At 40.3% G+C, this 25,224-nt stretch overlaps 1 protein-coding gene across 11 annotated transcripts in view; it reads left to right on the top strand.

Annotated features, from left to right (window-relative positions):
* Window positions 1-25,224, top strand: part of lqf (epsin homolog lqf) — a 130,953-nt gene that overhangs the window by 64,202 nt on the left and 41,527 nt on the right. For all 11 annotated transcript variants that reach the window (XM_076176428.1, XM_076176429.1, XM_076176431.1 and 8 more), the window contains exons 2-5: window positions 8,246-8,468; window positions 18,908-19,117; window positions 22,545-22,673; window positions 23,159-23,248. In XM_076176428.1, the coding sequence (XP_076032543.1) occupies window positions 8,394-8,468; window positions 18,908-19,117; window positions 22,545-22,673; window positions 23,159-23,248 (504 nt within the window). In that variant the 5' untranslated portion in view covers window positions 8,246-8,393. The remainder of the gene's footprint in view (window positions 1-8,245; window positions 8,469-18,907; window positions 19,118-22,544; window positions 22,674-23,158; window positions 23,249-25,224) is intronic.

Raw genomic sequence — 25,224 nt, forward strand, 5'->3', positions numbered from 1 at the left:
AAGGGCTTCCCGCAAATCGGGTGGATTTATCTTTCCTGCTGTTCAGGTGGCTTCCACTTCCGGGAACTACAGTGCCCAGTTGGTTTCTATTTTTGGTTACTACAGTACCTACCAGGGTCGTTCCAAAAGTAATGTTTTTTTCACATAGGAATCCGAGGGGATTGTTTATGGCATTGTTTTGATGGCTAAACCTTCGCGCTCATAAGTTTTCATCTCTCTGTTGCTGATATTGACGGTGTGACAGTCTAATACATTAATCCCTGTCATGGACGTGCGTCAGAAACAGAGATATGTCGTTGAATTTCTCCACGCAGAAGTGGAACCCATTGACATTAATCGGCGTTTGGTGAACGTTTACGGAGCCGAGACAGTTGATGTTAGCACGGTTAGGAAATGGGGTCGTTGATTCTGGAGCTGCAATAGTGATGAGAGTGACAAGGCACACTACGGACGGCCATGCACATTGCACAGGCCCGTGCTTATCGTTGGCGAAAGTGCATTGAGAATGGGGTTGGTTACGTGGAGAAATAAATTCTGGAACAAAAATGTTCTTTCGTTTTAATGGTGCCATTCCCGTCTTTGTAGTTCTTCAACTTAGAGGTACGAGTGAAAAAAAGAATTGTGAGGCATTACTTTTGGAACTACCCTAATAGTTGGCTTTCAAATATAGGTTCTACAGTGTTCAGTTAGCTTCAGTTTCTGTGTATTTCAGTGCCCCGTTGGTGTTCCCTTTGGGTACTACAATGTACAGTTGGTTTTCACTCGGGTGCTACAATATCCAGCTGGCTTCCACTTGTAAGCACCACAGCCGCTGATGTTTTTCTGTCGATGTAAGACGTATGTGGAGTTACATCGTAACCTTACGATATCAACTCGCTTATGTCGTAAAGATACGATCAATACGCTTATATCAACTCCAGCGATCACTGGTATTTATGAGTGTAGTCAGGTCAACTCGGGTTGGTCGTAGATTACTGACGATTTTATTCAGTGATGAAATCGTCTCTAAGGGAAAATCGTCTGGCAGCTGCGTGAATAAATTACTCAAACAAAATGAAGCGATATTGAAACGAGGTCGAGATGTGTACGGACTGAATTAATATTTCTCAACCTTACAAGCTTTGTGGACATCTCACATCGACTTGCATATTCAGGGGACTCCATGATACGGCGTTAGATAGGATATAGTCACTTTTTCTAAACATTTTGTCTTAGAAACATCATCATACAAATCATCGCCACGTTCAGGGAGATTCAACTAGTCGTAAAAATAGAAAAAATGGACATCTTGATTAAGATATTTGGTGTAATTATAAAAAAAAGAAAAACTTAGCCATGACAGGATTAACAGTAACGTGTTGAATCTCGTATCCTACAGATCCTTTGGCAGGTTTCTGCGGATCCTGGCTGAGGACCACTATCCTTCACTAACTGTAGATGTTGATGGTGGGGGCGGGGTGTCCTCGAAGGAATAAAATCGCCTGACGGCAGTTCAAATAAATATCAATATTAGGATTTAGAACTGGCGTGACAGTATAAAGGCCCTGAGCGACTAGAATCAGGAACTATTGCCCTGCGTGTGTGTGTGATTCACCATCATGGTCTTGGATCACGTGTTGGACTCGTGATCGACAGCTATTTCCCTCCCGGAAGAGAGCTCGGGGCTCATATTTATGGCCGAACTATGGGTAATGCTGTGACCTTACACGCACACACGCACCCAATTCCCCACCCACGAGAGTTGGAGTAACGACTCGCAGCGCAGCGATACTGAAATTATTTCAGCCGTAGGCGGGATTCGAACCCGGACCGCCGTAGTGGCGACCGAGAACTCTACCACTTGCGCCATCAAGTCGTGTGTGTTTGTGTGTGTGTGTGTGTGTGTATGTATGTATGTATGTATGTACACGGTTCCCCTCGTGCGCAAGCGTGTACGCGCATATTGCTCAACATTCTACTCCGGCAGAAAATCTTTCGGTGAATTTTCTTTGGTCAAACATGTTATTTATCTACTTATTTATTTACTTTGTTATTTACTTATATGTATTGAATTAGTTATTGACTTGTATACTATTTATATTTTACCATTTGTTTAGTTATGTGTCTACTTGCTTGTTTAATTATTTGTCAACTTGTTATTTATGTTTTTTAGTGTTGATGTTATTTGTTTATTACCATTCTACTGTTTCTTTAGTTATTTGTCTACTTGTGTATATGTTTGTGTATTTATTTGTCAACTTGTTGTTTATATGTTCTACAATTTAATTATTAGTTATTGGTTTTATATGTAGAGAACATAGTGTAAGCAGTTTATTCTTGACCCGTTTTGTATCGCGTTCTTATGAAATGCTGTTGGTCTGTGGTCCCTCAGGGAAAGCCCTGTAGGCTCCTAGGGGTCCCGGGGGGTGGGGATGGGGAGGGGGGGAGGTCCTGGAGCTTGGTTGGTGAGATACGAAGTCTGTATCGTCCCCAGGGGCTAGGCCGGTGGTCCTGCAGGCTGATCGTACAAACCTGGGTTTAGTACCACGAGAGCCATAGATGAATCTGCCACTGGTCAATATTTTAAGACCTTAAAAGATATTAAAAAAGAAAATAAGATATATGGAATTATCTTTGTAAGTCATCTTGGCTAACTTTCTTGGACAAAAGGTCAAATACGGATGGTTAAATAATTTTGTTTTATTTTCTTGCTCCAGACAATTCCAAGCAGATTAAACGAGCCTTGTTTTTTTTTTTCCTGCGGGTTGTTCAGTGTAGCGTTAATGCATGGCGAGATATTAGATTTTTTTTTTTTCTTATCGCATCTAGCCCGTGGGGAGGTCATTCTTAAACTTGATAACATAAACTGAGTTTTAATTTGAACAAAATATGTCGGATAGTGTCAGTTGTTAATGCGTACTCTTACAACCAGCCCGGGTACCATTCCCCTAACTGAATAAACTCACTTGGCATAAGATAGGAAAACGAGTACATTTTCTCGGACGAGTACATTTTCTCGACAATTTTTATATTAGTTCTTATTCTATTGCCATTTTGGTTTTATTCCTATGTACCTACCTTTCCACCTAGTAGCCAAAAAAAAAATGGATTTGAATTCGTCACAGACTAAGCAAATGATGATTAGTTTTCTTGTTATTAAGACATCAATTACGGATAAACTGTTTATTGGTTTATACTGTATAAAAACGCAACCACGCAACCAAAACGCTTTTAAGATCTTGTTGACCCAACTGTACTCGCGTTGTTTTTTAACACCCTTGATAAATAGTTGGGAATCCACATTTCGTAAATCGGTGGGGGAGGGGGAAGGAGGGAGGGGGGGAGGGCAAGGATGATGACACCGGAAGACACTTCCGGTCAGAGGTGACTCGTCAGCCGTCCTCAAGTTTCTCGTGACGACTCCACCGAATTGATTAGGATACACGTCACCGTATTGAGGGAGTTGAAAGGAGAGTGGGAGTGACTCGTCCTCGCCTGAATAAAATCATCCAGGCGCCATTCGGACCAGAGAAGACTGAAGCGTTGTCCATCTCGTCCAGCGTCGTCGTCGTTGTCGTCGTTTATGTCGCCAACATAGTATCCGCTTTAAAGCATCGCTTGATTCCCTTCTCGTCCTCCCCTCCTAATCTCGTCTTTCCCTTCCTCCTCCTCCTCCTGTACCTTATACATACATATTCCAAAGGTTTTCCCCCTCTTACAATTGTGGAAGCTAGCCAAAAACAAAGGCATAAGAACCACTCCCACCCATTCCACCCCCCACATACTCCACTCCCATCCCATCCACCCCTGTCCCTCCCTCTTATCTTGGTTCCTGGATGACGGGTCATCCCTGCATCTCGCTCACTGCCCTGGGTCAGAAGCAGTGTCGCAAGACACAGCACATCCACTGCAAGGCCGCTTCATTAAATCGGTGACCCCCACCCCCTTCTCCGTCCACTCACGTAGAAATGGAGAAGACGGGGAGAAATCCCTTCGGGGTGCGTCAATTTATTTTTCACACATACTCCCTCGCAGTCCATATTTTGGGGACTTGATGGACACCCCTACGGACTACAGTCACACAAGATTGTTTTATTTGTGGAGACTTCATTTCACAATAGAAGGCTGATCACTCGCCACCGCTCTTTTCTCCTTGACCGAGTCTGTGACATCATCTTCCTTGTCTTCTGCCCTTCCGTCTTTCCTTTCTTCCCCCACCTCCTCCCATCCTTATCCGCCTTTTTTGTGGTGGTGAGTGGTGGTAGTGTGGGAGGGGGTGGGGGAGTGTACAGCTCAGGCCTTTTGTGTTAGATTTACTCAATAATGGCTCTGTGCTTCCAGGAAAGGTTTATGGTTTTGTAAACATCGTATGGTTTCGCGTAAATTGTCGTATGCTTGAAAACATGTTCATAGCGATTTTACTTGTGTAGTTATTTATTCATTTATTAAGTTGTATATTTATGAATTCATTTATGAATATGTTTGTTTTAAATACCTATATTGGCATGGAAGATATTAATGTTTTAGAAAAGTACCCTGGGATTGATCAGGAGACCTTGGACTTGACTAGAAGTTTCTGTAAATTATATGATAGAGATTTCTCTCTCTCTCTCTCTCTCTCTCTCTCTCTCTCTCTCTCTCTCTCTCTCTCTCTCTCTCTCTCTCAGATATGTGAACATGTAATCGAAACTGAAATTGCATTAATCATAGATCCTAAAAACTACCACAAATCCTGAAACCTTTGCGATCAAATTTGTCGTCGTCCTTGCTTCCTTGATCTGCACAGAATGATCCAGAATCCGAGGGACGTGTTGAACACTCAAAGAGATTCAACTGATGTGAGACAGACAAGAGGGCAGTACTCTTAATAATGGGTTTAAATTGGACAAATTTTGATTTAAGAAGGAAGTAGGCAAGAACTGGTTTACCAACAGTGGTTAACGAATGGAATAGACATGGTAACCATATAGTAGTGAGCGCTGAAACTGTTGGTCGTTCCACAAGAAGGTTAGATAACTTTATGGATGGGGATAATAGGTGATAAAGGACATGGAACTGCCTAGTGTAGGCCTTAGGGTCCCTTGCAGTCTCCTCCATTCATACGTTCTTATGTAAATGTGTGTTTATGTATACAGAAAGAAAACACGTGGACGAGTTTGTGTATGTGGTCCGGCGTGGGGGGAGAACGTGGAGGATTGCATGCGCGAGGCCTTTTCGTGAGCAAGAGGAAACCCCACAAGCTCAGAAGGTCGCTCGCTCGCTGTTCGTAGATTTCCTGTAGAGACTGCGCGCGTGCGCTCGAGGTCATAGCTGTCCTCTGAATTCAGTCTACTGTTGTCCGCCTTTCCGTTGGTGCACGAATGTCGTTGTGGTGATGGTGATGGTGGAGATATTTCACGATTAGTTTCGAGTGCTCGTTTCATTGTGGTCTCTTGAGATTGTTTTGTGTATTAAGTAGAGAAAATTATTCGTGGAGAAGAATGACTGGAATGCTCTCAAGAATGTGAGTGAAAAGGTGAGTTATGGATGAATGAACGACATAGTTATGGACCAAAAGGTCTGTCGGCATGATCCTCCTTTGAACACTAGTTTAACATTTATAGGTATAGCGGAATGTCCTGCGGCCTAGTTATTATAGAAAATAAGTAAATATTAAACGATAACTAAAATTATAAAAATATTAATAGAATATAGATATAAATGAAACTCAAATAAAAATGAAATTATGGATAAAACAAAATATCGTAGTTCCAAGCAATTAGGTTGAGCAGACCGGATTCAAACTCAAGACGAAACGACATGAACCAGTTTAGAACGTGTGTAGACGCTTTTGTTATCAAGATAAAGAGAAGTCGTGAGACGAGACTTATCTTATCACTTTTATCTTAACACGATCAGCATAGTGACACATTTTACAAAATCTGCTCCAGGTACAAACAGGCGATTTTAGACAAAATCATTAAATGGTCACAATAAGAAAAACAATCATAAATGTTAGTAGTTTTAGTGATGATAGTGGCAATACTGATAATAAAAATTACTAATAATAATGGTGATGATAGTAATAATAATAGTTAACATGTTTGATATGAATAGGGGTGTGCAAAAATGTGATAATCACTTCATGTACACTTAATATAATAATAATGTAATGTAAAAATAAAAACAATAATTTCATATGCTACATTAATAAAAGTTAAATATTATTTAATTTAGTAAGAATAATAAAAGTTGATAGAAATATATGTAATTATTGATACATTATGATAACTGATGATAATGATAATTTTTAAAATAATAGGAAGAGAGCGTGGTTAGAGGCTTAGAGCGCGGGAGATCAACAACCGAAGCGATACAACCGACGCTAAGTCTGATAACGAGTCCATGGTAGAACATCTTGTTATAAATTTTATTGTAATCGACGCCTGGCGACTTTTTATGTCATGGGTTGTTAGTAGCCCTAAACAACATTAAAAAATGTAAATGAAATACAATCGTGGATTGCGTGGCTCTGGCCAAACCGTTGTCGCTTGAATGGATAGCCGCTGTTCTTTCAAACAACGGAAATGGAACAAATATGAGTAGTTTATATATTTCCTGTGCGGTATTTATTCAGTAATGCAAATAGAGCAAATTATAAGTATTTTACGTGTTTCCTGCGCGGTATTTATTAGACATAGGTATTTTCTGTACAGAAGAAAATATCAAATGCTGATCAAACATTATATTTGCATGGCAAATAGTCAACGTTTTCTTGTCACCCCAGTCTCCGACAGGGTGACAATTCTTCATGTGGGCTATCTTAGGGTGACAATTATTCATGTGGGCCATCCGGATTTTACGGTTCTTCTTTAACCCTCATTCAACCGAACGTAACGTAACCTAATCTAACCTAACCTAACCTAACCTAACCTAACGTAACCTAACCTAACCCAACGTAATCTTTATTCCACTTGATATTCGGCGTACTGGGGTGACAGATCTTCAGGTGGGATCTCATGGGGTGACGATTCTTCATGTGGGCGTTCTGGGAGGACAATAATTTTAATGTGGCCCCATTTTGCTATACATGAGGGCATGAGAGAGAGTTAAAGATGTCTGAAATAGAGAATGAAAATATTGTAATCTGATTTTGCATATGATCACATGACTAGCAAAATTTTTAGAAAAAAAAGGAACATATTTTCCAAGCTTTGATACCAGTTGCTGCAAACTGCACCAACCGTCCGTGCAACAGCTGCGTACCAGGCTCGTAGCCAGGAATGAAATTTTGGTGGGGCTAATCATTCTTTAGGGCGATGCCACTGCACTGTGCCCACACACACACATACTCGTATATATTATCATTGATAATATTTGATATGCCAGTAATGCTAGCTACAATTTTCTATCGTGTATTACAAATTCACCATAAACTTTGCTTATTTTTGTAAGTTTTCTGGTGTAGTGCATTAATAATACTTTTGAGTAAAAAATAAATTTGGGGAGGCTAATTTGATTTTTTGGGGGGTAAGCCCCCCATTGCCCCCCACGGCTATGACCCTGCTATCTACAGTCTCTTGTATACTCTCCCCAGTGAATTACTTTACCCAGAATAATAGAAATTTTCCTCATACCGATGAAATATGAAGGCGGGGACCAAAATAAAGTGCATGAGTGTAGTATAGAAGAGTTTATTAGGATAAAAATTACAGTGCTTTAAATTACTAGCTGAACACAGTTACCTGGCAACTTTGAATAAAGCACCAAAGGTGGCATTCACAGAGAAAATATTTGATATATATATGTATATATATATATATATAATGTACAGTTGATTTCATGCAAGGTCTTTATTTCTTAGAAGAAAAAAAGAAAGAAAAAAGCATCCCTTCAGTGTATTGTGGGTGTTGTATGTATGATCTGCCTAGCAAATCAATAACTGCCATTGGTCTTTTTATTGTTATTCATATTCTTCCTCTTATTCTTATTATTACTTTTATTCTTTTTTCTTCTTTTTCTTCTTCTTACAAGACATTGTGGCCTCCACAGTACTTGATGGTTTTCCTTGGTAAACCATACTCATCATTAACTCAGATGAATAATGGAACTTGTATGTGCAGCACTAATGGCAGTGTATTCTTTAGTACATATACACAGATTCAGCTGTAGTTGTACCTAAACATGTTTGATTTGCTAAAGCAGATGCAATGAAATTTCATGTAATCCTGATCTTGTGTTATATCAAGTTGTATGTATCACTTAATCCGTTTTCTTATTATTTCAGAATTGGTATCTTCGGCTATGACATTGAGTTGAAGGGCTCCTGAGCAACCTATTCATATTCTCCATGTGATTTCCGAAGCACCACATTGGACTGTGATAATTATAACAAAATATTTTAACGGAGAGGCTTCAACTGGACCACTGTCACAATGGCATTGCAAATGAATGTGTCAGGCATTAGACGGAACCTCAAGAACATTGCACACAATTACACAGATGCACAAGTAAGTTGAAGGTCTCATTTTACTCTGTTTTAGAATGCATAAAGGGATGGATAGATTAAGTCTTTTGGGTTGTATTCCGCCTTGTGATCCCTTAAACAAAAAATTTGCAACACTATGGAAGAGGGTGATAATTACTCGCAGAGCCAAGAGATCTCTGTGCAGATATATATATTCATCTTTGTGTGCTAGATCCAAGTGGGGCAGTAAGGAATGATGTATTTTTATTTATTTATATATTTATTTATATGTGCGAAAATCTGGAATCTGGGATCCATGTTGTAAGGGGGGGAGAAGCGTAAACACCAGACTCAAAGTGGGAAGTTTAATGCCTGACATTTCGGTTCTAGTCATAGAACCGTCTTCAGGGGTGTGAAAATGTACAGTGTTCACATGAGCTATTAACTGTCCGTGGTTGGAATTGGGAGAGGTATCCCGCACTGCCGAAGCTGTCCGGGTCCCCCTCCTCTTCCTATATATTTTTTTTGTAATATGTAAGGATAGTTGAATATGGATGGCATTGCTTCTGTAGCCTTTCCAACCTTTCCATACAATGACGCCTACGTAGGTATCATGATGCGCGAGTGGGTACCGGTACACAAGGATGCCGATATTGGTGTCTTGATTATATTTATTTTGCATTTGTAGCTGAATGACCCCAATATTCTGTGAACTGGCTTGATCATATTTTTTGTGGTTATTAACATTCAGAGTGAAAGAGAATGAGTAATACAGCTGTAACTTTATATTTCATAATGTGAGGATTGTGATGCATCATCAAATCATCATACATCAGGCAGCTGATGCTGCCTGCAAGAATTCTACTCTTATTGAAGGGGTTAAGCCTAAGGTTTTCCATTGGTAACATAAAATCATTATTTGCTCTGAGCATGAGAGTTAAGGCATAGGTTGTATTTTCTTCTCTTAAACTCTTTCTGTTTGAGGTCTATTATTTTCAAAGGCAATTTGTTCCGCTCTTTTATTGCTCTGTGTGGGAAGTTTTACTTGTTGACATTCTTATTTTCTGTGTTGTCAGGAGTGTCAGCCTCTGTCCTGTTCTTTGTATTGTCTTTCCAGTGCCTTCTTTGTTTATGAGTTGTCATTACCCTTAACCACTTCAGTACGGTGACGCCTATGTAGGACTCATGAGGCGTGAATGGGTACACGAGGATGCTGATGTCGGTGTCTTGATTATATATATTTTTTTATAGTTGTATGTGAGATACCCCTAGATTCTGTGAACTGGTTTGACTATGTTTTCTGTGTTTATTATTATTCAGAGTAAAAGAGAACTAGTAATAGAGCAGTGACTTTATATTTGATAATGCAAGTAGTGTGATGCATTGTACATATGACAGCTGATGCTGTGCACAAGAATTTGACTTGTACTGAAGTGGTTAGTGCACAATACAGGTGAAAGTGAAAAGTTAAGTTTGGATACGTTTCTTGAGATCTTGTCATGCTAATTGTCTTTGGGAGTTGTATTTTTATCATTAATAACCATTGCTTCTATTCTTGGGAACAATATCACACTTAAGATATAGAGTCTAGTTAGGTTTTCTTTGTTTCTCTTTTTTGTCTCTTAGCACCTCTCAACTGTCCCGAAAAAAAACTAACTAACGAGGATTGTTTTTGTACGTTTTAAAATGTTTTAAAATTGGGACATGGTATTATCATTGAAAATATTTATGCTGTGTAGTGTATGGAGTGAAAGCTTCACCTTAACTGACTTTCTCACTAATGCCCTGGCTCATCACCTCATATTATTGTCAGCTTGTTTGTCTGCCACTCAAGACACTCCTCATTATCTGAAACCTTTTCTGTTGAGAAAAAGTTGTTCATGATGAGAGGCATTCATGTCTTGAGGTTGTACTGTATTCTATTTTTTTTTTCTAGTTTGGATAGATTATACATACATACATACATATACCAAGGCTTTTTCCCCCTTCCAAGGGAGGTAGCCAAAAAGGGAAAGGCATAAAAACACTCCCACCCATTTCATCCCTAAATACACTCCACACCCCTCCCACCCTCCCTCTCATCTGAGCACCTCCTGGATGACGGGTCATCCCTGCACCCTGCCCACCGCCCTGGGTCAGAAGCAGTGTCGCAAGACACAGCACATCCACAGCAAGGCCGCTTCATTTAATCGGCGACCCCCCCCTCTCCGTCCCCCCTTGCATATAAGGAGAGGACGGGGAGAAATAACTTCGGGCTGCGTCAAAATTTACTCACGCATACTACCCCACCCCCCACCCCCCGCCCATTCCTCCTCATGCAATCACAACATCATCCATATACAACCATTCTCCACTCACCTCTGTCTTCTGTCCTCTCCCTTCCTTCCTCAACAGACATTCCCCTCTTCCCCAAAGCCCCCTTCACCCCATCCATCCACCTCATCCTAGGACGTCCCCTCATGTTCACTCCCTCCACATCTGCCTTCCATACCTCTTTTACTAGTCTTTCTTCACTCATTCTTTCCATGTGTCCAAACCATCCCAATATTCTTTCATCAACCCTATCTCCCAAATCCTTTTTCACCCCTGTTCTCCTCCTCACCTCCTCATTTCTCACTCTATCCAGCCTAGTAACCCCCACCATACTTCTCAGACACCTCATCTCAAACACATTCAAACTCCTTCTCTCTTCTTCTCTTATGTTCCACGTTTCTGCCCCATACAGTGCTGTTGGCACAATCACTCCTTCATACAGTCTCCTCTTCGCATCCATTCCCAAATGTCTATTCCTCATTACACTCTTTAATCCACCAAGGCATTTACTCGCTTCTCTCAATCTACATTCTACCTCCACCTTCACTCCACCTTTTCCTGCTACACTTGCACCCAAGTATCTAAAACTATCCACTTCCTCCAGTCACTCTCCCTTAATGTTCACTTCCAGTCTACTGCCACTTTCACCCCTTGTACATCTCATCACCTTACTTTTACCCACATTTATCTTTAGCTTTCTTCTATCACATACTCTCCCAAACTCTGCCACCAGCTTCCTCAATCCCTCCTCTGACCCTGCCACAAGCGCAGTGTCGTCCGCAAACAACAGCTGGCTCACCTCCCACTTTTCTCCATTTTCTTTAACCATCTCCAATCCCTGACCCACTACCCTAGCATTCACCTCTCGCACCACCCCATCCATGTATAAGTTGAACAGCCAGGGCGACATAACGCATCCTTGACGAAGTCCCACCTTTACTTCAAACCACTCACTTTCTCCATTTCTAATCCTGACACAAGCTCTACTACTCTCATAAAAACTCTTGACAGCTCCCAAAAGCTTTCCTCCTATCCCATAAATCTGCATAACCTCCCACAAGCTTTCCTCCTATCCCATAAATCTGCATAACCTCCCACAGTGCCTTTCTGTCTACCCTATCATAAGCCTTTTCCAGATCCATAAAAGCCCAAAAAACATCCTTCCCCTTTCCTATAGCTTTCTCACATATCTGTCTTACCACAAAGATCTGATCTACACAACCTCTACCTGTCCTAAAACCACACTGTTCCTCACCAATTACTCCTTCTGTTCCTCTCCTAATTCTCTCAATTAAGATCCTCCCATAAGCCTTCCCTACTACACTTAACAGGCTAATCCCTCTGAAACTACTACATTTACACTTGTCCCCTTTTCCCTTGTAAAGAGGAACTATACAGGCACTTCTCCAGTCCTCCGGTACTCTACCCTCTCTCCAGCAAACATTAAATAACCTCACCAACCAGTCCACCATCACTGAACCTCCCTTTTTCAGACATTCTGCATGGCATCCATCCAGACCAGGTGCCTTACCTGCTTTCATCATCTTTACAACTGCCTTCACCTCATCCTTCCCTATTTCTCCTCCATTCTCCTCACTTATCACTCTCATTTTCTTCGCATTTCCCACTGCAGCTATCTTTCCTTCCCTATCCTCCTTCACATTTAGCAACTCCCTAAAATATTCTGCCCATCTTCCCCTTACTGCCATCTCTTCCTTTATCATCTCTCCATCTGTACCTTTTACCTTTTCTTCCCTACTTGATTCGCCTCCTCTTCCTCTCTTAATTTCTTTCCAAAACATCTTTTTATTACTTTCAAAATTTTCTGTCATACTCCTACCCCATTTCACATCTGCTCTCCTCTTTGCCTCCTTTACCTTTTGCTTTACTTCTCTTTTCTTTTCTTTGTACGTCTCATATGACTCCCCCGTCCTCTTTTGTAACCAATCTGTGAATGCTCGCTTCTTCTCTTCTACAACCTTCTTTGTTTCCTCATCCCACCATTCACTACCCTTTCTTCTATTTCCCCCTGGCCTTCTTGTTCCACACACCATCCTTGCACACTTTGTGACTCCCTCCTTGAACCATCCCCATTCCTCCTCCACACCCATCTCTGCTCCATCCTTTACTCCCTCCCACTCCTCCTTCAGCTTCTTTTCGTACTCCTTCTCCTTTTCCTTTTCATTCAAGGAGTTCACTCTAAGAACCTCCCTACCTTTTGTCCCTTTCCTCTTTCTCCATCTATCCTCCACTCTGAGCTTACCTTCCACCAAAAAATGATCTGATATTCCCCCACCCTCTCCCCTTAGCACATGTACATCCTTAACTCTTCCTATCATAATCCTATTTACCACTACATAATCCATTAGTGCTCTATCTACCACCCTTCTCTCCACCACCCTCTCCCATGTGTACTTATGCTTGACTTTCTTCCGAAACACTGTATTTGCTATCATCAACTCTCTTTCTAGACACATTTCCACCATCAACTCTCCACTAGATTATAAAACTAACAATTTTGGTTTAAGTTTCACTGACTGAAAGCCTATAACCCCATAGGCACTGATGTCATTCCTTAGGTTGTCCCATAGATCTCTCTGGGATGAGACTGTCGTCTGTGTTGTACAAGTTTGGGAGAGTTTCCATATCACCAGATTATAGTAGTAAGAGGGAGCCATTGCCAGTTGTCAATTGTCCTTGTTAGAGTTGCCATTAAGGTTAAAGTTGCAGGGTTTCAGTTCCGATATCGATCTTCTCAAAGACTCTCCTCAGAACATCAACCGAGGCAAACCTCAACTATCCACCGCAGTGCCCAGCCACGGCAGAAACCTCCCCAGTAAACAGCTTAAGCCCACTGGCCCAGGCTGGCTCGATCTGCTTGCCTCATGAATATGAGGCCAGCGCGTACCACTGTATAAAAAAGTGAAAGAAATACAGTTGAAGTTGGTAGGGAGAGATCTCAAATCCATCCCAGAGACCAAGTTTCATTCCCGTAGGGTTGTGCCGTCAGATGGAAATGAGGGTGCTAACAGTTTTGAGGACAGACAATGGGGAGATGTTTCTCTTTGGTGTCCATCATTTAGTGTTTGGTTGATTTGTTTTGTTGAAGTGATTTGTGCTTTCATATATAAGAATTGCAAGTTCTTAGTGTTTTGTCATGTCTGATCTTTGTGATTTGTGATAACATATTGGTAACTACCTCTCTGGCCGGGCAGGTTAGAGCATTGTCACTTGCAGCAGAGGTAGAGATTGCAGCAGTTTGAAACCTGCTGCCAGCGAGTTAGACCAAGGGTGCCTGAGCCGATAGGGAGAGTTCACGATGCAAGACTGAAAACTACCTATCAGTGATTTTACTCAACTAAGAAAATCAGTCTGCTATTGTCTTCAACATCTTCCATGGGGAGAACTGTTGGCATGCTGTTTGTATTTCATGAGGATTGGAGCAGTTGGTAGTTGTCTGAACCTGATTAAAAGTTGTTGAAAAGAAATAAAAAAATATATATACACCTGTATTCTGTACACTCAAACCTCATTTATCCGACCTTCACATATCCGGATTTCGGTTTATCCGGACGTTTTGAAGCAGCTGGGCAGCTAAATATTATTTTCAAAAATAATATTTAGCTGCCTGAAAAACCGAAAAACCGCCATGTATGCGAGCCGAATGATACAGAGTAGTAGTTTGAAATGTAAACACCAGATGGCGCACGGTGGGGTATATAAACGACGCTAGTCGCGTGGTGAAGGCTATACAACACCTATTTACAGTACAGTGCTATACAGTACTACGAATACACCTGTGTCATCATGTTTAATAAAGTCGAGAGACGACCAAAGATAGCACTAACAGTTGGACAGGTTAGTTGAAGGGTGAATTTGGGTTTATAACCGTATTTTGGACTAAAAAACCTTTTCAATATCCGGATTTTCTCATTATCCAGACAGGTAGCTCCACTAATTAATCCAGAAAAACGAGGTTTGAGTGTAGGGAGAAGTTGAGGTCTCAGCCTAGAGACAAAATATTGGTTATATCTTTCTTGATGGAAAGATCTTGATGGACTTTGGAGTGGCATTTGGAAGATGATATTATCAAATTTGTCCTGTAGGACTGCTAGTAACTATGTATAGGTGCATATGGCGAGTCCCAGGACTAAGACAAACTATTTACTCCATCACCCCATATCTGACGGTTTCTCTTACTTCAGGATAATGTCAGCCTTTGAATTCTCAGTCTGTAGGTGGCTTATATTTGTTTTAGGACATCTAAAGTCGTGTGTATTTTTTAATAAGTCTAAGACTTGATTATTTTGAATCCTGTGTGTGCTTGGAATGACTCCTGCCAATGACCATAGCTATGATTTGGTTCTGTGTATTTTCTGTGCTTGTGATTGCGTCACAAATGCAGTCCACCAAATAATAATTGTGGCCTCTGGGTTGATGGACAGGAAACCCATAACCTTACACTGGTAAACAACAATCCCAGGGATTTCCATAGATCACTCTGGGAAGAAATGGACCATTGTTTGTTTTGTAATTATATGGGACTGTTTCTGTGTAACAAATTTATAGGAATTGGAGGATGGGAACAGTTGCTGTTTGTCATTTCTACTTGTGGGAAAAGATGGCATAAATACAGTTCAAGTTGATAGATATCTTGGGCTCGGTCTAAAGCAGTGGTTCCCAAACTTTTTTTGGCCGTGACCCAAATCCAGATCTGGTGAAGATGTGGCGACCCAAGCATCAAAAAGCAATTTCGAAAGTCTTCTTTCTTTGAAAATACAATGGTACAAATATTTTTTTTCTAACAAGGTCTCACGACCCATTCTTGAACACTTTGTGACCCATGTTTGGGAATTGCTGGTCTAGAGACTAAGCATCGGAAACTTTGGAGCTTTTCCTCCTGATGGAGATGAGGCTGTTTATGGGATTTGAAAAGGGATGGTCGGGAGAGTCTAACGAAACCACCATTTCAAGGTAACTGGTGTTGGTCCCAGTCTACCAAATGTATTATAACATTAACTCCAGCAGCATTTCACAAAAAACAACTACAACAGCCCCCTGGTCAGAGCCCTTACATGCCTAAGTGCTGCCTCAGGGCCAAGTTCTCAGTGATGATCCCCCTCCCCCTCCCCCTCCCCCATCACCACTTCCCATCTCCACCATTTTGTACTGCTTATTATTATTGGTGTGGGAAATAATTAAATAGATTTTAAAAATGTTATTTAATGCCCCTATTGTAGAAAGGATAAGGGAAAAATATTTCATAATCTGTTGATTGTAACGCAAAATTCGTATATTACGGTAAAATATTCAGGGCTCCCTTGACCTTTTTTTTTTTTTTTTTTTTTTATAATTATTTTGTCAGGCTTGTGGGTGGCATGTCCAGACTAGAATTGCCGCCCCCCTAAATGTGCCACCCCAGGGCATATGCCCCTCCCCCCTGCCCATGTGAAGGGCTTGCCCCCAGTACCCCATAATCCTTACAAAATCATATATGCATGGAGATCACTAAACAAGCACTCTTTTATATTATTGATTGTAAAACTCTCAACCAAACTTCCCAGGAATCAGCCCAGCAGAGAAATTACTCCTTAAATAAACAAGAATTGCACTGTCACACCTACATTCAAGCCATCACCCTGCACTGAAACAGTAACAACAGAATCAGCCTGGCAAAAGACACCAAATGCCCTAGATGCAACCACCACACTGAAGACAGAGAATATGTTATACTACCCTGTCTCAAATTTGTTCTTTCCAAACAACAACAAGATCATCTAAGTGACTTGTAGTCTGAAGTGGCAGCCATGGCTGGTTTCCCTGGGGCTGTGGGTCACTTGCAAGAGAGAATCGGAGTAGACTGGGATAAATTGGAGCAGGTTCTGACCATGTTTGGAGGGGCACATGAAAGAAAATGTTGTGATTGAATATGGGGAAGAGTAAATGAGATGTACAAGAAATGGTGGTGGTAACAGGTTGATTGAGTGAAAGGCTTGAGAAATGGAGAGCTGGTGGCTCCTATGTAGACGTCATGAGGCGTGAATAGGTATATGACGATACCTGCGTCGACGTCTTGAATATATTTATTTTGTAGTTGTACCTGAGTGACCCACATATTCTGTGAACTGGCTTAATCATATGTTGTGGTTATTAATATTCAGTGAAAGAAATCGAGTAATACATCCTCAAAATATTGTAACTTTATATAACACAAGTATTGTGATGCATCATCAAATCATCATACATCAGGCAGATGCTGCTGCTGGTGAGAATTTGACTTGTATTTGGGTTTGCAGGTGGTGGTGAATGGAGATATGGATATGGAGATGTATTATAGAGTAAAGGAAGAGTGTAAATGTCTGGGTGGAATAAAGTGTTCTGAGAAACAAGTATTTGGGGATGAATACAAAGAGAAGGTTGTGTGGAGGAGTGAATGTACCCATTGTATCAGAACCCTGGGAGCTGTAGGTCTCTTGTAAGCGAGATCTGGGATAATGGACGAGTTGATTGCTGTATGGTGAGCCTTTTGTTTTTATATTCACCTATTTCGGTTATTTGACTTATTTTATTGATTTATTTTATTTTATTTTATTTTTTAGGGAGACTGTCTTTGGGGTCTAATTGGGATTGTATTTCTATTTTTGTAACATGTAGGGACATGTTACTTGTTTGTTTTTAGTATGGTGTACATTTTCCTTTGCATGACTTTTTTTATGGAGAGATATTGAGTTGCATCAGAGTTTGCTAAGTCCATTTCTATTTCTTCAGTGTAATCGGGCCATTTTGTTTTGTAGTAATTTTATGTATTTTGTGGTTGGGTTTGATTTTTTTTATGTGAGTTCCATGGCAATATTTATGAGACTCACTGGCTGAGCAGGTTAGGGCGTCGTTACTTGCGGCAGAGGTTGAGATGATGATGATGATTTGAACCCTGCTTGGGGCGAGTTGAACTGAGGGCATGGTTAATTAAATTCCATGCTACAAAGTCCACTGTAAGGGGCACCATCCTAGCCTCCTGATAGGAGGGGAGTTTGTGATGTTAGCCCATATCATCATCCATGGCAATATATATGGGGAAGTCATCTAAGGGGAGATAATGAATTATTCCCTTTTGTTTGTCAGTGGAATGAGAATAAGTACAGGTAAACGTCGACTTACGATGGCCGCGACTTACGATTGTTCGACTTTACGATGACGACGACGACGACGACGATATGATAATTTAACCCCTTCCATACGGTGCCGCACACGTAGGCGTCATGAGGAGCAAGTGGATTCGCGACGCTGCCATATCGGCGTCTTGATTATATTTATTGTAGTCGCCCCTGTGTTTTTACATTCTCTCAAATGATTCATTCTCTGTGGTTCTCAAAATTCGCGGGTGAAAGAGAGAACGATCGATATAAGTGGTGACTATATTTTATGATGCGAGTATTATTACGTCACGTCGTACGGCTGGCATTGGCTGCTGCCCGCGAGATTTAAGTTCCGTACTGAAAATACATATTATAGTGTTTGAATATGGTAAAAAGGATAAAAATAATTAAAAAACTACTGTACATGTTTAATAGGCTATATTCAGTATCTCTGGTGGTTAATATACAGGTAGGCTAGGTACAGTGACCACGGAACAGAGTGGGGATCGACTTACGATGAGATCGTCTTACGATGGCTCTATCGAAACCTAATGCCATCGTAAGTCGACGTTTACCTGTACATTGAAATGTCTAGGAGGTTGCTTGTTCCTCATGTTAGGGAGGTTGTATACTGGAGAATTTGCTGGAATTTAATGTGTTTAGGTTGGGGAATTAGACTAGGCTTTTGTCTCCTCCTTGGTCTGCTGTTTGTGTGTGTAGCCAGGTGGAGTGGTGTGTGTCCAAGTCACCTGGCAGTATGTAGGCAATAAATCCATTCCCGTAGATATCTCTTGTAGGAGTGATCAGAGTTTACATGAAATTTTAAGACTACAGCTCAATATTATATCCACTTTCCAGGGGATATGGAACCAGGCTTCAGTTATTTACAATAGCCAAAGATACTTTAACCTGTTTTATGACAGTTTAAACTTGTTTCTTTCTTTAGTATGTAGAAAGTGTAAAGATGTGCTTTGCTTCTTCACCAGCTGTTTCCAGAACTTTGAAGTAGTCACGAATCAATCTATAATTTCAGGTAAAAGTGCGAGAAGCCACAAGCAATGACCCCTGGGGACCATCGTCGACGCTTATGTCAGAGATTGCGGATCTTACATATAATGTTGTCGCTTTCTCGGAGATCATGCAAATGATCTGGAAAAGATTAAATGATCATGGGCGTAACTGGAGACATGTATACAAGGCCCTAGTTTTACTGGAGTACCTCATTAAAACTGGAAGTGAGAAGGTGAGTGCAAGATACACTTTGCCTTGATTTTGCTTTTCTTTGTGTGGACTGTTTGTACAAAACCTGTATTCCTGCTTTTGAGCAAGTGAGTCTCAAAAGACAAAACCACAACAAATGTACCATTCAGACCATCCTTCCCACCTTAGTACCTTCAGGAGGAAGGATCACCTGCCCCCAGTGCGTTGTTCAAATCCACTGCAGCAAGACAAAAGCATATTCATTGAAGGGCTCAACAGCATACAGCAAAGCCAGATACACTACTACTTCTTGCTCATACAATATATCTCAGATTAATTCACATGACATTTGTTAGATGTCCACCAGTTTGTATGCATCAGGATTTAGGCTATTGGGATTAGATAATTTAAGTAACAAATGAAAGTTAGATTTTACAGAAGTTTCTATTAATTTGTAGCATCAAGATCCTCATAAGAGACTGATGATGGGTACTTGCAAATGGTGATCCTTGTTACAGACATCAATGAGAATCATTTCCATACCTTTCATCTCTGCCCAGGGTGGTCCTGCAAGAGAGATATCATAGAGTCAGCTCCTTGCTTCTTGCTGCCAGTCTTCAAACATAAGAGTATAAGACTGAAGAAAACTGCAAGAGACCATAAGGCCTACACTAGGCAGATCCATGTCCATGACAACCTATCATCCTCACCCATAAAGTTATCTAATCTCCTCTTAAAGTAACCAGTAGTTTCAGTGATCACTTCTTAAACCTAAATTTGTCCAATTTAAATCCATTACTGAGAGTCTGCACGGTAGTGCAGTGGATACTGTGTCGAGCTGATGATCAGGTAGTTGTGAGTTCGATATGTGGGACCTGCTTCAGTCTATGTCGCATTTGTTCCCGACAGCTCTGTACTGGCGGGGAGGTGACCCAACATTGGCCTAAAAAATCCAGCAGCTTTCTGCAGGGTTTTTTCACTTCCCACTGTGTTTTTACCACAAGTCCTGCCTTGTTGTCTTAATATGATGACCTTGCCTACATCACCCTTGTTAAAGCCATTGACCCATTTGAATACCTATATTAGATCACCCCACACTCTGTGTCTTACCAGAGAGTGCAAGTTAAGGTGCCAAAGCCTGTCTTCATAAGGCAGATATCTGAGTCCAGGTATCATTTTGATCATTCTCTCCTGTACTGATTCTAGAGAATTGATATCCATTCTATGGTCCGTAGAACAAAATCATACTGCATAGTCAAGGGTGGGTCTAACTAACCCTGTTGGCTTTCTCATTTTCATGTGGAGGTGCAGCCCTGAAGAGCTGACTATTGGTCCTTGCAGTGGGTCCAAGGTCTCTTTATCAGCTTCATCCAGTGGTTCTTAACCTGGGGTACCAGTACCTTACAAGATAACATTCAGTCCTTGGACCAAAACCAGGATCTTGAATGTGAAATTTATGGATCTCGGGGGCAGACTGGCCATTAGGGCATTTGGGCAATGCGTGATGGGCTGGTAATTTTGTGCCCAAGTGGGCCGGTACAAGGGTCAGCTCTGCTTGGGAAAAAGCCTTATCTATTTTTCAAAAGTTTAATTATTATAGATATTATCTAAAATAGTCATTTATGTCCCTACATAGGCCTCAAAATACCCCTAAAATTGCTTAACTCACTTCGCTCATCACTCGCCCCTTCTCACAGGGATGCTCCGAGTGAAAAACGCCTGGGCCGCTTTAACATCCCAGTCCGCCCCTAATGGATCTTGTCCAAGGATGTTGACTGCCTTTAACCCATTCAACTCCGATGACAAGATGTCTTGTCATTTGGTCAAATAAAACAAAAAATCATAATAAAACAACAAAATGTTTGATGATCAAACAGCACCAGAAAAATATGACGTCATCAGTCCTCCTCGAGGAGGAGGAGGACTGACGACGTCATATTTTTCTGGTGCTGTTTGATCATCAAACATTTTGTTGTTTTATTATGATTTTTTGTTTTATTTGACCAAATGACAAGACATCTTGTCATCGGAGTTGAATGGGTTAAGATGCTCCTTGTTTTTCATTGTATTTATTGCTGAGGATTCACAACTATGTTGATTCTCATGGACAATATTATGCAATATTGGATACTCTTTTCTCCTCTTTCTTCCTCCACAGGAGGAAAATCCTGATTACTTTTAACCTCTTAACTTCTTTTTGGACTTCTTTAGAGTTACAAAGAGCAGGATGCCTAGTCCTATGCTCCAACCCATTTTAGTTGCCTTTTACGACCCAAGTGGGAATACTCAGTGGAAGTATTCTTCCTCCCCTACCGCAGTGGAAGGAGCAGAATGGGTGGGGATGAAATGGATTGGAGTGGAATTATGCCTTTTGGCAATGGCTACCTCCCTTGTAAGGGAGAAAGAGTCCTTGGTATATGTATGTATGTACTTTTAACTTCTACTATGCCTACTTTTTGTTACCCTCCTTAAATCTGTTTTGCCACCTTGATGATTCCACTTCTTCAGCATAATAATGTCTTCAAGGATAGAAGCACAGGCTATAAGCAACAAAATACATGTCCGTCTCTTCCTCACTGATGACACAGCAACACGTCAACACTAATACAATGTAGACCAGTGGTTCTCAATCTTTTTTGGGGGGGATGGCCATGCCCCACCCAATAACCTTTAAAATCCTGATGTGCCCCATGTGGTGATACACAATTCTTATCATTTGATAAATAAACTCCCCTTCAGCTGAAAAAACATAAAACCGTGGTTTAAAACCACTTCAAAAGAACAAGGCATCAATGAAAAATGAGAAAAAAAAATTGAATAAAAGAAAAAAAAAAAAAATTGAGACTTCCTCAGTTGTCCTCAATTGCCCCCAATTAAATAAAATCATATTACATACATCATATACCAAAGGCTTTTTTCACCCGTACACGGGAGGTAGCTAAAAATAAAAAGGCACAGAAACCACTCCCACCCATTCCATCCCCTACATATTCCACTACCCTCCACCCTCTTCCCTCCCTGATATCTTGGCACCTCCTGGATGATGGGTCATCCCTGCATCTTGTCCACTGCCTAGGGTTAGAAGCAGTGTCGTAGGACACAGCCCATCCACAGCAAGGCCGCTTCATTAATACGGCCCTCTCCGTCCCCTCTTGCAGAAAAGAAGACAGGGAGAAATCCCTTCGGGCTGTGTCAGTTTATTTTTCATACATATTGACCACCTAAAAACTGAATTTCCCCACGATGAAAAGCACTGCTCTTGAGTATGTGGACAAGAGGAGGTTTTGTGTCTGGCATTCAGTTCTCAAAGTGGTCCCAGGATCTTTAATCGAGATCTCTTGGTTGAACTAACGCTTATCATCAGTTTTCTGGATACCGTGGAGTCCTAGAAAAGTGGAATCTGGTGACAGAGTCTACAGATTAAATTCACTTCTTTAGTTGTTTGATTTATATTAATTCATATGTTTCAGGTGGCAGAACAATGCGCAGAAAATATATTTGCAATCCAAACACTAAAAGACTTCCAGTACCTTGAGGACAACAAAGACCAAGGCATGAATGTTCGGGAGAAAGCCAAAGCTCTTGTATCTCTTCTCAAGGTTAGCTTTTTTTATTTGAATTTTGCAATCACATGTTGTTTTATTTTCTTGTTATTAGCTTCCTTTCTCTTTTGAAATCCTCTTGCTTGTATTTTTTTTTTCTTTCTTTATCTTTATTGATATTAATTTGTTTGACAATTTGGGATGGGAAAAGTGACCTTTCCTGATCATGAAGACGGAAGATTATTATTTTATTTTTTCCATTGGAAAAAAAAATTGACATGAAAAACAATTGTGCATGAGGCACTCTTTGTAGAGAAATTGTTAACCTTTGTTTTTATCATAAGTGCATTTTGATTTTTTTTTTATTCTTTTTTTTTTTATGAGCAATATGATGGGGATCTGACAGCCTATTGCCATATCTCTGTAAACAGCATTATGTTTGGAAAGATTGGAGTTTGTTTTTAACGCAAGTCACTTTTTCCACCCCTGCTTTGAAACAGCAGGGGCAGCTTTGAGCTTGACTAGTCTTGTATTCATAACAGGATGAAGAACGTCTACGCAACGAAAGAGTCCGTGCCCTGAAGGCTAAGGAACGATTTGCTCAGAGTGTGTCAGCGATTGGAAGTGATAGTGTAAGTTTGTGAATCATATAGTATTCATGTTTATAAATCATATTGTGTCTTTTTATTCATAATTTTTATGTGATTTTTTTAAATTCACTTTGGTAGATTAAGTTGCAATAGAAGTTCTCTTTGTTTCTTAATTTGCTTTAATTCTGATATAAGGTTGTGAATAAGAATCTATATTACCTTTTGGTAAGATCCTGATTCCATTCCTAGGTTTCTAGTCAGAGAGGCTGGTCCTTGTTATAAAGATATTTTTGTCATGATTGACCTTAGCTTGTCATAGATGGATCAACACTTATTGTAAAGTATTTCTTTAACAAATTTATTGCTATAGGTTTTGACATTTAATATATAGCATATATACTTGAATATTGTTAAAGATTAAGGGGAGACTAATTCATATTTACACACAGTTGACCTAAAACTGCATAGCTATAATTATCAACAACATTCGTGACTATAGAAGCACAGTTGCAATTGGCTAACGATATTTACATACAATGTTTATTTTCATTTTTTTTTCTCAAAAAATCCTTTTCCCTGTGTAAGGGAGTGGCTGAAAACAAGCACACACAGACATGCACAGATAAAACCTATTCAACCACCCCCATCACCTGAGCACCCTGTTCCCTGTCATGCAGCCTGGGTCAGATATGGTGGAGTGAGGTGCAGCAATTTCATAGCAGGACCTGACAGCCAGAACTGGTTGTAGGTGTTGTCATTCCTTAGACCAGTGGTTCTTCATCTTTTTCACCCAATGACTCCCCAAGACTCTACAGGGTATTACAGTAACCCGTATAATAAATTTTGAAACGGTGAACCTTGTTAAAAGGCAAGATAAAACATGGGTCGTGGTTGATACGTTTACTGTATCAGGCTACCACACTTGTGACCAGTGTTGGAGTCACCAGAATGGTCAAAGCCCAAGGGTTTAATTCAAATATATGAAAATATATTCTCCTGAATCCTTAGTGACCTCCTAAGAAACCCCCAAACAACCCCCAGGTTAAGAACCGCTGTCCTAGACTGTGGTTGAGCAGTTTCATGGCAGAACTGGTTCACTGATTCACCATAAGGTGACTGACTCCCTCCTCATCAACTCAAAATAATTTATGAATTGGACAAGAAGATCATCTCTTTGGCCCACATCTCCCTCATTCATCTTGTACTACTTGATGGTCAGTCATGAATTTTTGTATTATAAGAATCCAATACTGAAGAGTCATTAAATTCTGTAGAAAAGTCAAAAGTCAAAAAAATTGCGAATTTTATGTTTTCCCACCAAAATATATATATATATATATATATATATATATATATATTTTATATATATATATTTTATATATATATATATTTTATATATATATATATTTTATATATATATATTTTATATATATATATATATTTTATATATATATATATATATATTATTTTTTAATCAATTGGCAATAAAAACAATTCCTTCATCAACTGTTATTCGTCAGGTCCACTGCCTTTGAATGACATTTTCCGGTCGTTTTTGCAAGTGGTGGGCTATCAAAAATATTTAGGAATTTTTGTACATACATATACCAAGGGCATTTTCCACCTTACAAGTGAGGTAGCCAAAGTCCAAAAGTACAATTTCACTTCCACCCATTTCATCCCCACTCATTCCACCCCCACCCATTCCACCCCCATTCACCACTCCTCCCTCCCTGTACATGGTCCTGAAAAAGTGCAAAAATAGGTCATGAAAAGTCCTTAAAAAGTCATGAAAAAGAATAACCTGAGAAGGAATGGGAATCCTATCTTCACATCCATCCATCCGTCCATCTCATTCTTGGTCTTCCTCTCAATCTCACTCCATCCACTTCTGCCTTCCACACACTCTTGCTAGTCCTTCTTTCTGTGTTATTTCCATGCACCCAAACCATCTCTTTGATGTACCATAATTTACATATGATAAACTCTTCCATAAAAAACAGCACATTGAGATTAAA

Source organism: Oratosquilla oratoria, chromosome 39 (genome assembly GCF_046742065.1).
Source record: "Oratosquilla oratoria isolate Oo_2021 chromosome 39, ASM4674206v1, whole genome shotgun sequence".
NCBI classification, from domain to species: Eukaryota; Metazoa; Arthropoda; class Malacostraca; order Stomatopoda; family Squillidae; genus Oratosquilla; species Oratosquilla oratoria.